Consider the following 18,589-nt stretch of genomic DNA (forward strand, 5'->3'; position numbering starts at 1 on the left):
ATCTCTGCAGGGGGCAGGGGAATAGCGGGGGACAGGATGCGAGTGGAGAATCAGCTGATTCCCAACTCGCGCCCAATCCCAGATATTGTGACTCTGCTTTTTAAAAGTATTAAGAGTCTGGAGGCTCTTAATACATTTAAAAATCAGAAGCATAGTGGGGGGACCCAGCACAGGCAGTGCCAGCTGATTCTAGCTTGCGCTGGGTCCCCCCCCACTGCACTTTAGTCCTTTAAATGTATTAAGAGCCTGATGACTCTTAATACATTTAAAAGGCAGAGCCACAGCAGGGTTAGCTGCCAGGACCGGGGGCTAGCCCTGCTGCACAGCCCCCTCCCCCGCTTATCAACTAATTGACTAGTCAATGAAAAATCCATCAACTAGTCGATTAGTTGATTAAACTATATTTAATATCCCTAGTGTACACCCACACTTATTAACAGTAAGTGCTATAGCACCATTGTGAGTCAGATTATCATCAGCAAAACTGTACATGGAATTTGTCTAAAAAGGAATCCTGTTTTTAGATAAAGGGGAACAATAAATTAGATGGTCTAAATAACCCCCATATCTGTTTGTCAAACAACCAGATGACTCCAAAGGTATCCCAATACAGTGTCCATGCTACATTAATTAGTAGACAGTGTTCTGTTTCCAATATCGTGCCAGTAAGATAATAAGGGTCAGTTAATGAAAATCAAATAATCAAACTAACCAAGTCAGCCATATAACTTTTATGTAACACAGGTATTTTATTTTAGAAATGTAACATAAATCATCATCTCTTGAAGAATTAGATTCCAACTTCTCTTAAACAAGAATATGTCAGAGTGGACAAGGCAGCACCTGTACCTCTGATATCCCTGTGAGGTGTACGTGTTCACAACACAGATTCAAGAAAGTCAACACGTTTATGGATGGTGACGCTACACATCCAAGTAACTGCATATGCCATTAAGTTCTGCTTGAAAAAGTGACCTATCTACCTCTTCAGCAGGAATGTGGGAGAGGCTGTTATGATGGCAAGTGTTCCTATAGAGAAACATACCATTGGTGCTCCCCTAGGGAATGCCTTACCATGAAAGTGTATAATTTCTTTGATGAGTAACTGCCACCCTAATTTAAGTTACTCCCCTTAGACATGCACCTGCTACCTGTACACTCAGCCAGCGATAAATAGAGCCCTGAAAATCCACATATATCCTCTTTATATCCATGGATGTGGATATAGATATCTGTGAAGCATTTTTGCAGATGCAGATGTGGATATCAATTTCGTATCCATGCAGGTTTCTAATGATAAATCCAATCCATGCATGAGATACTTTGCCCTCGGGTGTAAACACTCCCTTCAATCTCAGTCTTCTTCTGAGATAACTTACTCCACCTTGCACTCTCTTCTTCCACAAGGATCCCAGGCCTTCAACGTACATTGCATTGCAAATGCCCTCTGTTAGTCACCCACATTCCCTGACATGATTTTCCTCCCCAGATATCTATCTTTCCCCTTTTTTGCAAAAAACTACCCCATGTTCCTCCTTTTCTTACACTCAAATCTCTTGCACTTTTCTGCGTGTCTAGCAACTAGCCCTGTAAGATGGCATTTCTACCCTTTCTCCTCCCACTCCCTGGTTGTCTCTGTTTTTTTTAAATTGGTAGATATCGTTATACGAAGCAGAACTCTGTATTATAAGGCCAAATGCACTCCTGGTGACATTCCAATAGAATGATAACCGCGAGAAATATGCTCCACAGTATATAAATAACTGGGGCTATGTCTAGACTATGGGGTTTTTTCGGGATCCCTCCAGTATATCCAGGGAATGCATATGCACTTCCACTTTTTTTTTTTGAGGAAGTGCAAACGCGCTCTTTTGGAAGCCCCTGTATTCCTCCTTCCACAAGGAAGACCACCAGTCTAGATAAGGCCAAATGTCGGAAAAGCGTCTTTCAACAAAAGAATCAGAAAAAGCTATACAAAATGTGGAGTGCATTTTTCGTAGCTTTTTCCGACAAAACCTTGTAGTCTAGGCCTAGCCTGAGAGCCCAGCAAAGACTACTTCTGCTACCCTCTCTCAAGGAGACCCACTGACTCCTGCAAGGTAAAAGGACTTGCTATGCTTTTAGCTTGATGCCTGTGTAACTTATGCTTCCAAAATAACTCCATCCAGCACCCTATAGATTGCTTTATAAATAAACTATATGTGGAACCATTAGGGTACCACTACAATAATATTTATGTCAGCTATGTACTTTTACTGGATAAGGTAGCATTTGTGGATATTGAGCAATAATATTTCTACAAAGAAACACCCCTCAATAATTAAATGAGGTGTTTAAGGGATGTTTTATCTAACCAGAAAACACAGAGTGTGAAAGGAAGTATCACAATCAACTGGCAGTGCTGAGAGGCTTTATTACAGTTATTACAATTTTGACTTCTGTCCACAAGTCTTTCCCAAATACATCGTCTCACACACTAAGTTGTAAAAAATGGGTGGACTAAATTCTGCCCTCACATACTCATGCACAGCATCGACTGAAATCAACAGGACTTGTACACAAGTCTCTGAAGGCAGAATTTGGTATCCTAAATCTTCAAAAGCACAAATATTACCCTCAATTAGTTGGTCCTCTTTGTTACTTTTTACTTTCCAGATGACTTCTGTTACAGGATGGACACTTCCCTCTGCCGGTCCCGCAGGCAACAGTATCCCAGTGCCCTCTGCCGGTCCCGCAGGCGGCGGTATCCCAGTGCCCTCTGCCGGTCCCGTAGGCGGCGGTATCCCAGTGCCCTCTGCCGGTCCCACAGGCGGCGGTATCCCAGTGCTCTCTGCTGGTCCCGCAGGCAGCGGTATCCCAGTGCCCTCTGCCGGTCCCGCAGGCGGCGGTATCCCAGTGCTCTCTGCCGGTCCCGCAGGCGGCGGTATCCCAGTGCTCTCTGCCGGTCCCGCAGGCGGCGGTATCCCAGTGCTCTCTGCCGGTCCCGCAGGCGGCGGTATCCCAGTGCTCTCTGCCGGTCCCGCAGGCGGCGGTATCCCAGTACCCTCTGCCGGTCTCGCCGGCGGCGGTGTCCCAGTGCCCTCTGCCGGTTCCGCAGGCAGCAGTGTCCCAGTGCCTTCTGCCGATCCCGCAGGCGGCGGTATCCCAGTGCCTTCTGCCGATCCCGCAGGCGGTGGTATCCCAGTGCCTTCTGCCGATCCCACAGGCGGCAGCATCTCAATCTGTTTCACTTGTGGTTCAGTGCTGTCCAGTGGTTCTGCAGCCAGTGGTTGAATGCCCTCCAGATCCTCTCTTTTACAGTCAGAATTAACACATTCTGCGGTTGCTGGAATCAAAACTTCTGTCTCCTTAGCTGGAAGATTCTCACTGGGTTTTGTCTCCTCAGGTGTGAGATCCACCTCCTCCATTGAGTCCAACTTTGTCTGGTCAGGTATAGTTTCATTTTCTTCTGTGATTGGAGAGTTTTCATCTGAAATAGTTTTTAATGTATTGTAATTAAAAAGAAAAAGAAAACATGACATTAATGAACTGTTGTTTAAAAAGATCAGGACATCACAATTAGAGCTGGGTGAAATGCTTTTGGTCAATAGTAAATTTGGTGAAAAATGCATTTTTCAGGGTATCAAAACTATCTGCCAATGTAGATCCAATTCAGCTAACAGTTTTGACCAAAGAAGGACAAAAATTAAAGCTGTCAATCACAGTTAAAACAAGACAAAACAAATGAATTAATTTAAAACATTGTTCTGATGATATAAAACAATGTAAAACTTTAGAGCCCACAAGTCCACCCAGCCCTGGTGAACACTAGGGAGTTATTTCAAAATAACCCCCCTTATTTCAAAATAACAAGCAGAGCATCCACACTATGAAGCCCTTTATTTCAAAATAATGGGCTGATTATTTTGAAATAACTCCTGCTTTCCTCAGGGATTAATGTTTATTTCAAAATAAGTATTTCAAAATAGTGGTAGTGTGGACACTCCGCTGCTGCTATTTCAAAACAACTACTCCTCAGAGTTATTACTCCCCAATGCTGACTGGGGCTCAGAGTCGAGGTAGCACATCCACACTAAGGGAGCCTATTTCCGACTAATTTCAAGGCTCCCCCATAGCGTGGACATGTTATTTCAATTTTGTTATTTCTGGAGTTATTCCGAATTTAGTAATTTCAAAATAATTTCCTAGTGTAGACATGCCCTGAGTCCTACTTTTTGTTCAGCTAATCTATAAGACAGACAAGTTTGTTTATATTTATGGGAAATAATGCTGCCCACTTCTTATTTACAATCTCCCCTAAAAGAGAGAACAGGAGTTACGTATGGCACTGTAGTAGCAGGTGTTGCAAGATATTTACATGCTATATATGCTAAACATTTGTATGTCCCTTCATGCTTTGACTTATAATGTCTAAAGTTTTACATTGTTTTGGGTTTGAGTGCAATTGTGTAAAAGAAAAAAATTATTTCACGTTTGTAAATTGCACTTATACAATAAAAAGATTGCCCTACAGTACTTGTATGAGATTAACTCAAAAATACTGTTTCTATTGATCTTTTTTACAGTGAAAATATTTGCAATAAAAACAATATTAAGTGAGCTCTGTACAGTTTGTATTCTGTATAGTTTGTATTTTTAAATGTATCAAAAATAATTATGATAAACAATAATAGAATGCTAATTTAAATGTAACAGTGTGATTTAAAACTCTGATTAATTGCAACTTTTTTTATAATCTCATGATTAATTGTGATTTTTTAAATTGTTTGACATTTTGCATTGGAAGTGTTTTTCTAAATTGGAAGTGTTTTTGTCTTGGCCATTTTGAAAAATAATGTTTGCGCTTTTCATTTCAATTGCTTTTATTTTGATACGTAGCTAATTTAAAACTACCACATACAGGGGTGAAAATGTCCAAAAAAAATCCTGGAAAAGATAATTTTGGTTTAAACAAAATATTGTATTTGATCCAAATGATGTTTCTGGTTCTCTCATTTTGATGAGAACAAACTTTCAGCTTTGCACTGAACAAAATCGGATTTTTTTTTTTAAATTTGAACTCAACCCCCAAACAAAAACAAACAAAAAATTATTCACTCAGCTCTAAGTTACAGCCTGCAATACAGTTTGCATCTATGTATAAAAAATATTCTTTAAGTAGATCTGTCATTCCGATGAGTAAAGCATACTGAATATCTAAGCATATCTGAATAAGTTTTGCCTGAGGCAGGTCCACATGATCAGATGTGGACTAAGGAAACAATTTCTACTGCAAAAATATACATAGAGCGAGTGTACTGAGTGTTAAATTCTACCTTGGGATACTCATAGGGTAGCCAGGCAACACGTTTTCAATCAGAACACTCAGCTGAAAAAGAATCCTGGCAACTCTGGTCAGCACTGTTGATCAGGCCGCCACAAGTCCAAACAGTGCTGCAGCAAGATTAAGACAGACTTCCTGCCTTCCCTGGTTCTGCACAGTTCCCAGAAGCAGCCAGCATACCCGGAGGCAGCCACAGAGACACCTCATGCTGAGCTTGCCCCAAGTGCCAACTTCCCAGCTTTCACTGATCCAGAGTCATGGGAGCAGTGAGGAAGGTACCTGTGGGCACAAGCAGCCCACAGAGCCCCATCACTCCTCTGCATAGGAACCAGACATGCCAGCTGCTTCCCGGAGATGCCTGAGGTACGAGCCTCCCTGAGCCTGTACCCTTCACCCCCACATTCAAACTCCCTCCCTGAACCTACACCGCCTATGTCTAAGTCTCTTCCTGCACTCTGAACCCCTTGGCTGCAGCCCGAAGCCTCCTCCTACACCCCAAACACATTAGCCGTAGGCCCAGCCCAGGGTACTCACCTCCTCCTTCACCCCAACCACCTGCCTTAACCTAGAGCCCCCTTCTGCACCATGAAGCCCTAATTTCTAGATCCACACCACAGCCTGCACCCCAAGCTGGAGCCCTCCACCCTCTCCACTTCTGTGAAAGTGAGTGAGGACAAAGAGCAAGTGACAGAGGGAGAAGAGATGGAGTGAGCTATGGTGAGGCCTCAAAGTAGGGACAGAGATCGGGTCAAGGGTGTTTGGTTTTGTGCAGTTGACAGGCTGACAATTCTAGATGCACACGGATCATGCTTACAGAGGGGGTGCCATGTCTTTCACTTGAAAATGCAAAGCACTGAGTGAGGTTTTCTTATTCAACATAACTAGCAGCCATTAGGTAGATTCTCTCCTTGATGCAGCCACACAGTTCCTGTTAACGATATCTGCAGTAATATGCACTCCAGACATGTTGGAGGAGAAAACATATACCCCAAAGCACAATGGGACACCTGCCTAAATCGCTACTAACCTCAGTGAAGATCAGGGCATTGACAGCACAGTACTTCACATACACGACAAAAGAAAGCATTGTGTCATAATGCTAGTGTCATAACTTCTTAAAATGCACAACATTTTTAACACTGAATGACTATACATATGACTCTCTTATAACACAAACTATTCATTTAAACGTACTTCTCTACCAATGTGGAAGGAATAATTCAAATAGAAAAACATTAACTAAACAGTTTTGGCTCCTTCATCTGCCACTGGATTACAGGATAAATAAAGCTATCAGTCTGCTAGATGAAGTTCAGGAGAAAATAGAACAAAATTGCTTTTATGCATCATTCCTGTGGGCATTTAAGTTAAACAAATCACAGAATGAGATATCAATTTAATACCAATCTACCAAGCTGATTTAATCAAATGATTAAATTTGCCAAGAAATTGGACTTAACTATCTCTCAAAAAATATTAAGATGACAGAAGCCTAAGGGAGTTCATGGAGGAAATGCATTAATACAGTAATTACAAGATTCTGACAAACTGCATTTTCTGGTGCAATGATTACTGTAATGATGAGAGTTGTCAGCAGAATTAAGAATTATTTTGGATACATGGGTAAATGGCTGAAGAATGTAATAAATCTTGTTTTTAATTTATTTGAGTCTGATTGATTTTGAGATAAATTCATTGTGGTATATCCTTGAAGGGAAACAACCTTCCGTGAGAGGTAGTAAGGGAGAAAACAGTTATTTTGGAGCACCCTAATGAGGCAGTTCCCTAAGACAGTGGTTCCCAAACGCTGATCCACAAACCAGCAGTGGGCCATGAATCCCTGCCTGCCGGCTGCGGCACATTGCTAGGGTATACCCCCAGCTTTCAATTAGCCCCTCCAACTGGGGGTTCCCCATCCATCCACTTCCCCATGCAGCAGCAGGGTGGTGTGAGCTGGGTAGTAAACAAATAGGTGTGCTGTCTCTACTGACGCAGCTTCACTGTAGCCCCAGTTCCAGCTCTGGCAGCAACTATGCGGCCCAGCTGACAGGGCCACGGGAAGAGCGCCTGCGCCACTGGGAGGGTGGCTGAGGGGGGCTGGGACCTGCCATAGCCATGTGGCGGAAATATGTTTTTCTGTAAATTTGTTTATGGAAATCTATTTGCAAATGTCTTTTTCCTATTAAATTAATTCAGGAAGTAAATATCTTGGACACTAAAGATATGTCTAGACTGCATCCCTCTGTCGGCAGAGGGATGCAGATTAGGCAGGTCGACATTGCAAATGAAGCGGGGATTTAAATATCCTGCGCTTAATTTGCATAAAAATTACCCCCATTTTTGATGACTCAGCACTTTGTCAGAAAAAAGAGGCAATCTAGAGGGGGATCTGTCGAGAAAGAAAGCCTTTTTCGACAGATCCCTTATGCCTCCTGCAAGGCTACATTTTTTAAAGAGGAATAAGGGATCTTTCGGAAAAGGCTTTATTTTCCAAAAGATCCCCGTCTAGTCTGGCGCTTTTTTCCGGCAAATCTCCAAGCCGGGAAAAAGCGGCAGCCATGTTTATGCAAATGAAGCGGGGGGGATTTAAATCCCCGCTTCATTTGCAATTGCAATGTGTCTAATTTGCATCCCTCTTACGGAAAAGAGATGCAGTCTAGACACAGCCTCACTGACTTCATTCGAGCAGCATTAGACCTGAAAGAACTGTTTGAGCAAGGCATATCAGCATGAATGAGATTTTGTAGGTTTCGGTCCTTAACTTGCTTAAAGAAATCCTTCCCACTACATGCAAAGGAAATATCAGAATAATTTATTTCCACTTTATCACTGTATTACAGAGTTATTTATTCCAACAGATGCTTGTTATTTTAAAGAACTGGTATGTTAAACCTGAATATGTTCATGACCAGATTCTCTAGTACAGTTTAACCATTTGAATTGTACGGTCAGTGGAATCTGACTCAGTGAGGATCTACCCAGAGTATGAATTTAACCCCAATGGTTAAAGCTGGTGGAGAGGCTTCTTATATAACACCTCAATCAAGTGGATTTATACCTTTTAGACCAGGTGTGGGGAACCTTTTTTGGGCCAGAGGGCCGCTAACGCACAGAAAAATCAGTCAGGGGCTGGGGACGGCTGTGGCAGGGCTAGAGTGCCAGTGTGGGCTTCCCAATGCTGGGGGAGGCCCTAAGCCTTGGAGGCCAAATCCAGGCAACCCAGGGGCCACATCCAGACCCCATGCCTTAGGTTCCCCATAGCTGTCTTACACATTTTTAAAAATCCAGTAATATGTATGCTTGATCCTGCAATCTTGACCCCGATTGAAGTTTAAAGTTCTAGTGACATGGGCAGATTGCAGAACTGGGCTCAGATTTGATGTGCCTCTGCACTCCTTTTGCCAGTGACTTCAGCTGGAGCACAATTAGGCCTGTTAGATGAACAAACTGTGGTCAGCGAACATTTATTAAAAAGCAGAACATAAAGTACCATAAATATAAAATATTTGGATGACAAATATAATGACAGGCATTAGGATCAGTGATGCTAAACTGTTATAAAAGTAGTTTTGAAAATGAGACAATCATTTAATCATATAATAAAATAATGTAGGCCACAGTTTTGTCTCAAAATAGTAAACACTAGTCATCTTCTTTGCCAAGTTTAGATATACAACCTGCTTGTGACAATTTTGATGTACAATTAGTTTTCCCCACAAGGTTGCTTACAAAAGTCTAGCCCTAGTTTTAGCTGATGTAGATGGTTGAAGCTGAAATTTAATTTTTAAAAGTTTAAAAAAAAAAACCACACCTATCACCCAATACTAAACAAAGATTTGCATCTTGCCTTGAAGGAACTCAGAATGCTTTCCTAGGAATGTTTCTATGATCTGGAACAATTGCTGATATGTTGTTTTATGAACTGCTACAAAATAACTTTATTATATCATTGTTTTTCACAACTTTGCAGGTACAATTAGGTTGAGTTATTTTATTTTGGTTGGTTTGTGTTAATTCACTAATAGAAGGTGTTAAGATTTTATTTGATGACTCATTTGGAGTCTTAAAATGTCTACCTATACATAGAAAAATGTCTATTAAAAAAGTAATGATTTTAGGCTAAGACTTTGTATATTAAGTTCCAGCACTTTTTATTATGTTTATAAACTGTGAAAACAGAACTTGAAAACAGAAATCATGGTGACAAATTTCTAGAATGCCTGCTTGAATGACTACTGTAGGTGCATCCTTGGCAATAACTCTGGGAAATGCAGCACAAGTAGTATAGTCCCTTGACACTACTACACTTTCTGGTTTAAAAAGAATTCTTCCTTCAAGGACTGGATTTACTTTTTAACTTGAAAACAAGTTTGCTAGAGGAGCATGTTCCTGCAATTCTGCTTTCCTTGTTTGTTGTCATCCTTTGAGATGTTATGACTTATTTGAAACCCAATCTTAAAGCACTCCAGCACATGACTTTATCACCTCTATCTATTCCCATCGAACTCAGCGGCACTTCTTGAGTAAAATAATCCACATGCACGTTTACAGGGACGGGCTTCCTAAGGTGCTGTTCGGAGCACTGACCATCAGCTTTTGATGTATTCTGTAAATCACTTAGCACATTGTGCACGCTATTTTGGCTGCACAGACAGCATTCAAGTCTGGATAACAAAGCGAATGCCCTCAGCCAGAGATGGCACTTACATCCACCTTGCAAAGTGCTTTGGGGGGCTGGGATTAGAGGCGCTAGCGAAGGACAAAATCAGTAAAATCGTAACAGCGGACACTAATAATAAACAACACCGGCTCTCCGAGACTTTGACCCCCCATAAGAAATGGGCAGCAGGGCAGCCCCATGCGTGAGGTCTGACTCTGGGCTGCCCCGGCCCGGCCCGGCCCCAGCACACACCAGAGAGAGAAGAACCCCGCTTGGCCGGTCCGTGCTCACCACATTTCTGCAGCCCGTTGGTGTCGCTGGGTTTTGCAGCCGGCCGGTTGCTGTCCTGGGTCTGGGTCTGAGTGCTGCTAGAACAGCCCATGACGCCTCGCGCTCGCTCCAGGCTCACGGGAGACCCCGCGGCGGACTCCGCAGACCGGGCAAGTGGCGTGCAAGGTACCCGCGCGCCGCTGCAGCTCCCGGGCTCAGAGCAGCGCCCCCCTGCAGCCGCGTGTTTACAGCTCGCGCTCTGTTGCCATATGAACAGCGCAGTGAGTCGCCACTTAGTTTTCTCAGCGCCAGAGCTCGCAGTTGGGCCAGTGCAGAGCGCAGGCGCAGGGGGGTCGAACAGGGTAGCGGTAGGCACGTGGGGCAGGCTAGGAGGTCCATAGAGAGAGAGACTAGTGTGTCCGCCTCCTTTGTCAAATCTGGACGCCCCCTCCCTTTTTTCCTCTAGTCCAGTGGTTCCCAATCTTTTTGATACTGGAAAACTGGATTCACAAACTTGTGGAGGACCAGTAACATTTATTTGCATATTCACTAAGCAAATGATGAATATGCAAATAAATTGTGTCCGGGGGGGGGGGTTGGTCTGCCCCTTCCCCCATCCTGGCCTCAATCCCAGCCACTTTATCGGCCAGCACTGGCTCCCCCAGATGCGTCCGGCACCGGGCGTTCTGCCTCGGTGTGCACTGCGTCAGGCCTTCTCCTTGGGTCCTAGTGCCTACAGGATCTAGCCCTGCTGTCCGGGAGCGTGCCCGTCAGAGACACCACAGCAGCGGGCTCTCTCCCAAGAGGGCCATGCTACCATGGTCGGTTGTGTGGGGTGCTGCTACCCCGTCACACAACTTAATAGGATTGTGCATGAATTTTTCTAAGGACCAGTATTTTTCTTCTAAGGACCAGTACTGAGCCACGGACCACACTTTGGGAACCACTGCGCTAGTCTACGCAGCCCCTCTCTCATACACAAGTGCTGCAACTCTAGTCTAGGCAGCCCCTCTCCCCCTCACAGGTGCTGCACCCCTGTCTTGGAATGGTTTCTGTCACCTACAGGATGGTTCAATGGCCCTCACCACCCCATTATACACATTGCTCCAGCCTCCATTTCTCCCAACTCTGTTTAACTATCCAGGGAGGCAGCAGTAGAAAAGGGCGTATGATAGGAAGGCAGGAGCTGCCCCACCCAAAAGCAAAGCCCAGGGTTAGTGGCAGGAGCAGCCCAAGGTCGGCTGCAGCAGCTGGCGCCCCAGGCAGGCGGCACAATTGGCGCCCCCACCTGTATGGCTGTCAATGACCATGATGTCATCACGGGGCGCCTAGGCTCGCAGGCCACCCCTGGTTACTGGGATCCAGCTGCCCACCACCACCCACACTTCATATGGATCACAATGGTTTCAGCTGCTTCAGGGGGTAGCAGAGTTAGTCTGTATAGGATAAACTTAAAAAACAACAAATAGTCTGGTAGCACTTTAAAGACTAACAAAGCATGTAGATGGTATCATGAGCTTTCGTGGGCACAGCCCACTTCTTCAGATGACCAGCGATAATGATTTCAGTGTTAATCCTAAAATAGTAACAGATCACAGAGCTAGAACCACAGCAAGATGGGACACCCAACCCCACTGATACTGGGCTAGACCAAGAGGAAACTCAGAAAGAGAGGGACCCCTTCTAGATTCACTTTCCCAGTGTCAGGAAATGCAGAAAGTCAAACTTGTGCAAAGCAAGAATGTAACAAGTAAATTAAAATTATTTCAGATGTAATGATCTGATAAGAACTTTCACATAATTTAGTTATAAAATGAGTCACAAAATTTAACTCAAGTTTAATGAAAAATTCAAATTTGTCATTAACATTTTTGCCACAAATATACCAAGAGTAAGATGAAAAGGTGTGAAAACCCGATTTAATAAAATGTAGTCTTTTATCTTATACAATTTTAATTATACCGCAACATGTATATATTTTACAATATACTGTTGGAAGTCTAAGCAAGCCCACATTCATAGCAGTAGTCTTTACTCACCCAAATCTCCTTCTCCAATTCCCTTTTGAAAGAGTGGTCCCTATTGTGTAGTTTCATACAAAGTACACCCCAAATCACTTTACTTTTAAATGTTCCTATAATTATTGACAGATGGGTAGAGAGACAAGATATGCTTTACAATGAGGTGGAAAAGAGTTAGGAAGTAGATTTACTAGACAGAGAGAAAATTTGTTCCTGTTGGTTGGAGCCACAAATTACCACAGTAATAAGTGCCATAAACTACTCCTGGAGGAATTCTGCACCAAAAAATTAAAAATTCTATGCACAATATTTAAAATTCTGCAAATCTCACTTTTCAAAATAATAGCATATAATCACAGCAGTTTCAATTATTTTGGTAAATTATTTTATAATATCCGTCAGTAAGTAGATCTGTAACATTCCAGACACACACAAACACAAATTTCTCAGAGTGTAGAGAGTTAAGGAAACATCTACAACTACCCAATTCCTGCTTCTCTGCCCCTTCTCCCAAAACCCAGCCATAGGGGGCCCCGGCCCAGATACTCACATCCCCTACCCTCCAGAGCTAGGCTGTGGCCCACCCATTGACACTCACAGATCATACCCTTCTAGAACACAGGGATGCAGAGGATGAACTGCATTTAGTGTGCATATATCCAAATAAATATGTATTTAGTTACATGATTTTCCCTGTATCTTGGCCCTTTCCTCATTTTTTTAAATCTTTGTAGTCATTGGATAGATGACAGATAAGAAATGTGAATGCTAATTCAGCAAATACGTACATTGGTAGGGCTCCAGACTCTAATGTTCTGAAACAATGAGATATATTTGTTTGCCTGACAATAAAGGGATAGCATAGTGCATGACCCTATGAAAATTGGATGAACATGTTTGCATTTGATTTAAATGTGATCATTATCAGAAAACACAGCCTGTCACTTTTAATACTCATAACAAGTGCAAAAGGGAAAGTAATGAATGCAGGTGCTCACATGTTCTTATGTAACAGTCTATTAATTCTGCTGGAGAAAACATTCAAAAACATTAACCTTATTCTTCTGTATTTTTCCTTTATCAATAGGGTTGCCAGATGGTTTCAACAAAAATACCAGACACACTTGACATTACATCACAATCTACATTACATCTTATTTAGAAAATACCGGACATTTATATGGTCTCATTTATATTTTCTCAGTTTGTTTCCCGAACAGAAAGCTCAAATACTGGACTGTCTGATTCAAAACTGGACATCTGGCAACCCTATTTATTAAAATAATTCCAACAGCTTTAAAAGATGCTCTAAAAATTAGTCTTGTTACGGTGATAAAATAAAGCTCATGGACCATGTTTTTAAAGAGCAGCTTCCATTTCTGAATACATAATCTGCCATTTGGGGCTAATCACTTTAGGCATAGCTCTGAGCATGGAGTACTGTAGAAGTTAAACGGAACAACCCCAGACGTAGCCCTTGGAGATACTATGACTCAGAGATACACCTTTGAATCACAATGCCTCCCCTACTTCATCTTTGCACTCTGAGCCTTTTACCAGTTGTAACATACTATCCCTCCTCTTTCTCTCTGCCAAGGAAAAGTTCCATTTACTCTGGCTTGGACACAAGGCCTGAATAAAATGGTAAAGTGACATTTGAATTTTGGCATTAAATCCCAGCAGCAATTCCAGAACAAGTTTTCCATATTTTCCCGTTGCAGGTTCCCCCTCAGCTCAGGATGATTCATTCTCCATACAGTCTGCCAATCTACTTACAGGTGAAAGCCAAGGTGGTAGTTTCTATCTCCAGTGCCCTGAATATCCTGACCCAATTTAGGTGTGATCACCTCTTCCTCTCTGATCCATTACTATTGGTCCAGTTTTCATGAGAACCCAGTTCACATGGCAATTTACAGAATGGCACATTTGTGATAACATACAGTATATGTATCAGGGGTGGCCCAACTTACTGACCCTCTGAGCCACAAGCAACAATTTTCAGATTTTCAAAAGCTGGAATATGGCTGCTGCAGCTCAGGGCTTCAACCTTGTTCCTGCTGAAGACCTGAACCCCAGTAGGCACACCCCATGGGGCTGAAGCCCCAAGAATTCCTCCCCAATGGGAGAAGCCAGAGGCAATGTGTGTGGGAGGAGGAGGTAATGTCAGATTTCTGCCAGGGTTTGCTGTTCCCACTCAGTCATATGGTGTTGCCAGGCCCCTACCTTGTATGGAAGCTGCTGGAGATGAAAGACTGGGAGCGACAGCTGTAGGGAGAGGCAGTAGCAAACTGCTGGGAGCTGCAAGCAGAGCTGCTGCTTTTGCTTCTGGCTCTCCTCACAGAGCTAAGGCAGTAGCCTTTCCCAGCTGTTTGCTACTGTTTCTCCATGGGGAGCTAATACCTGGGGCTACGTCTAGACTGCATGCCTTTTTTGACAGAGGCTTTGTCAACAGATACTGTTGACTCCTTGATCACGGGGTGCTCTTCCAGGAAGGACTGCTTGGCGGAGATGGAGTTCACCTTTCCAGGAGCGGGAAGGCCTTGTTTGGACACAGACTGGCTAACCTTGTGAGGAGGGCTTTAAACTAGGTTTGTTGGGGGCAGGTGAGCAAAGCCCACAGGTAAGTGCTGCATATGCGGGACTGGGAGATGGGTTGGAAATGGGGGGGGACTACGGCCTATAATGGGAAGGAGAAAGGAGGGTCAGGGTACAACAGGGAGACAAGATCAAATCAGTATCTTAGATGCCTATATACAAATGCGAGAAGTATGGGTAATAAGCAGGAAGAACTGGAATTGCTAACCAATAAATACAACTATGATATCATTGGTATTACAGAAACCTGGTGGGATGGGACGCATGATTGGAATGTTGGTATGGAAGGGTACGGCTTGCTCAGGAAGGACAGACAGGGAAAAAAGGGAGGAGGGGTTGCCTTGTATATTAAAAATGTACACACTTGGACTGAAGTGGAGATGAATGTAGGAGATAGCTGTGTAGAGAGTCTCAGGGTTAAGCTAAAGGGGTAAAAAACGAGGGTGATATCATGCTAGGAGTCTACTACAGGCCACCTAGCCAGGTGGAAGAGGTGGATGAGGCCTTTTTTAAACAATTAACAAAACTATCCAAAGCCCAAGATTTGGTGGTGATGGGGGACTTCAACTATCCAGACATATGTTGGGAAACTAACACAGCGAGGCACAGGCTATCCAATAAGTTTCTGGACTGCATTGGAGACAACTTTGTTTCAGAAGGTTGAAAAAGCTACCAGAGGAGAAACTGTTCTGGATTTGGTTTTAACAAATAGGGAGGAACTAGTTGAGAACTTGAAAGTGGAAGACAGTATAGGGGACAATGATAACGAAATAATAGAGTTAATGATCTTAAGGAAAGGTAGAAGGGAGACCAGCACAATTGAGGTTATGGATTTCAGGAAGGCAGATTTTGATAAGCTCAGAGAACTTGTAGGTAAGGTCCCATGGGAAGCAAGACTGAAGGGAAAAACAACTGAGGAGAGTTGGAAGTATTTCAAAGGGACGTTGTTAAGGGCCCAAAAGCAAACAATTCCACTGTGTAGGAAAGATAGAAAATATGGCAAAAGACCAGCTTGGCTTAACAAGGAGATCTTGCATGATCTCAAAATAAAAAAGGAGTCATATAAAAAATGGAAACTAGGACAACTAACAAAGGAGGAATATAAGCAAGCAACACGGGAATGCAGGGGCAAGATTAGAAAGGCAAAGGCACAAAATGAGATCAAACTAGCTACAGGCATAAAGGAAAACAAGAAGACTTTTTATAAATACATTAGAAGCAAGAGGAAGACCAAGGACAGGGTAGGCCCACTGCTTAGTGAGGAGGGAGAAGCAGTAACAGGAAACTTGGAAATGGCGGAGATGCTCAATGACTTCTTTGTTTCGGTCTTCACCGAGAAGTCTGGAGGTGTGCCTAACGTAGTGAATACAAGCAGAGAGAGGGTAAGTTTAGAAGATAGGATACACAAAGAACAAGTTAAAAATCACTTAGGAAAGTTAGATGTCAGCAAGTCACCAGGTCCTGATGAAATGCATCCCAGGATACTCAAGGAGCTGATAGAGGAGGTATCTGAGCCTTTAGCTATGATCTTTGAAAAATCATGGCAGACAGGGGAGATTCCAGAAGACTGGAAAAGGGCAAATATTGTGCCCATCTATAAAAAGGGGAATAAGAACAACCCAGGAAACTACAGACCGGTCAGTTTAACGTCTGTCCCAGGGAAGATAATGGAGCAGGTAATTAAGGAAATCATATGCAAACACTTGGAAGGTAATAAAGTGATAGGGAATAGCCAGCATGGGTTTGTGAAGAACAAGTCATGCCAAACTAATCTGATAGCTTTCTTTGATAAGATAACGAGCCTTGTGGATAAGGGAGAAGCGGTGGATGTCATATACCTAGACTTTAGTAAGGCATTTGATACGGTCTCGCATGATATTCTTATTGATAAACTAGGCAAATATAACTTAGATAGGGCCACGATAAGGTGGGTGCATAATTGGCTGGATAACCGTAGTCAGAGAGTTGTTGTTAATGGTTCTAAATCCTGCTGGAAAGGGATAACAAGTGGAGTTCCTCAAGGGTCTGTTTTGGGACCCATACTGTTCAATATCTTCATCAATGATGTAGATATTAGGATAGAGAGTACGCTTATTAAGTTTGCAGATGATACCAAACTGGGTGGGGTTGCAACTTCTTTGGAGGATAGGGACATAATTCAAAATGACCTTAGCAAGTTAGAGAAATGGTCAGAGGTAAACAGGATGAGGTTTAATAAAGAGAAATGCAAAGTGCTCCACTTAGGAAGGAACAATCAGTTCCATACATACAAGATGGGAAGCGACTGTCTAGGAAGGAGCATGGCGGAAAGGGATCTAGGGGTCATAGTGGACCACAAGTTGAATATGAGCCAACAGTGTGATGCTGTTGCAAAAAAAGCAAATATGATTCTAGGTTGTATCAACAGGTGTGTTGTAAGCAAAACTCGTGAAGTCATTCTGCCGCTCTACTCTGCGCTAGTTAGGCCTCAGCTGGAGTACTGTGTCCAGTTCTGGGCGCCACATTTCAAGAAAGATGTGGAGAAATTGGAAAGGGTACAGAGAAGAGCGACAAGAATGATTAAAGGTTTAGAGAACATGACCTATGAAGCCAGGCTTCATGAACTGGGCTTGTTTAGTTTGGAAAAAAGAAGATTAAGGGGGGACATGATAGCGGTTTTCAAATATCTAAAAGGGTGTCACAAGGAGGAAGGAGAAAATTTGTTCCTCTTGGTTTCTGAGAACAGGACAAAGAGTAATGGGCTTAAAGTGCAGCAGGGGAGGTTTAGATTGGACATTAGGAAAAAATTCCTAACTATCAGGGTGGTCAAATATTGGAATAAATTGCCAAGGGAGGTGGTGGAATCTCCCTCTCTGGAGATATTTAAGAACAGGTTAGATAGACATCTGTCAGGGATGGTGTAGATGGAGCTTGGTCCTGCCTTGAGGGTGGGGGGCTGGACTCGACCTCTCAAGGTCCCTTCCAGTCCTATGATTCTATGATTCTAGACTACATGACGTGGATTGAAAAAAAATCGATCTGCTTTGTCGACAAAGAGTGTCCAGACTGCCGGACACTCTGTTGACAAAAGAAGGCACCCGGAAGTGCTTCTGGAAGGTCACAGGGGCAGCCTTAAAGTCCAGGTGCTGCTGCCTGCTCTTTGCAGAGACGTGTGGACAGCCGTTGCTCTGGCTTGCCTACCTTCTAGAGGGAAAGCAAAGCTGCTGCAGTTTTTGCTTTGGTTGCCCTGCTTCCTTGGACACCACAGAAATTTATTTTCTGGGTTTTTTTTCCTGCTTTTCACCATTTATTTGGCCATGGAGCCTGAGCTGCCCCTGGGCAGGCGATGGCCCCACGCTGCCATACTGCAGCTTCTGCTGCATCTGCATGACTCTATCATGAATCTCCTGCTCCATATGAACCCGGACCATACTTAGGAGACTCTCCTCCAGGATGCAGGAGCTCTGCCCTTGCCCCCAAACTTTTTTGGGACAGGCAGATTTGGAGGCACGAGACGAGTTCCGACTGGTGGGACTGGCTTGTCATGCAGCTCTGGGATGACGAACACTTGCTCTGCAATTTCCAGATGCGGAATGCCATGTTCCTGGAGCTGTGTGCCTGGCTCACCCCTGCTCTGGAACACCAGGACACCCACCTGCGGCCCGCCATCCCCCTGCAGAAGCGGGTCGCAATCGCCCTGTGGAAGCTAGCCATCCCCGACAACTACCGCTCTGTGGGGGC

At 43.6% G+C, this 18,589-nt stretch overlaps 1 protein-coding gene across 6 annotated transcripts in view; it reads right to left on the reverse strand.

The window, feature by feature from the left end:
* The window catches only part of ERICH5 (glutamate rich 5), a 41,778-nt gene that overhangs the window by 15,363 nt on the left and 7,826 nt on the right, over nucleotides 1–18,589 (reverse strand). The window contains exons 1-2 of one of the 6 annotated variants that reach the window (XR_001368335.4): nucleotides 10,236–10,608; nucleotides 2,615–3,469 (exon numbers count right to left, since the gene is read on the reverse strand). Coding sequence is in view for 5 of the 6 variants with exons in the window: in XM_014573998.4 (XP_014429484.3) it covers nucleotides 2,424–3,469; nucleotides 10,236–10,365 (1,176 nt within the window). In the remaining variant the exon portion in view is untranslated. Of the gene's footprint in view, nucleotides 1–725; nucleotides 3,470–10,235; nucleotides 10,609–18,589 lie in introns of those variants that run through there. The other 5 variants (XM_014574000.4, XM_089776199.1, XM_014573998.4 and 2 more) reach the window with 5 other exon arrangements.

Source organism: Pelodiscus sinensis, chromosome 2 (assembly GCF_052426305.1).
Source record: "Pelodiscus sinensis isolate ZL-2025 chromosome 2, ASM5242630v1, whole genome shotgun sequence".
NCBI lineage: Eukaryota > Metazoa > Chordata > Testudines > Trionychidae > Pelodiscus > Pelodiscus sinensis.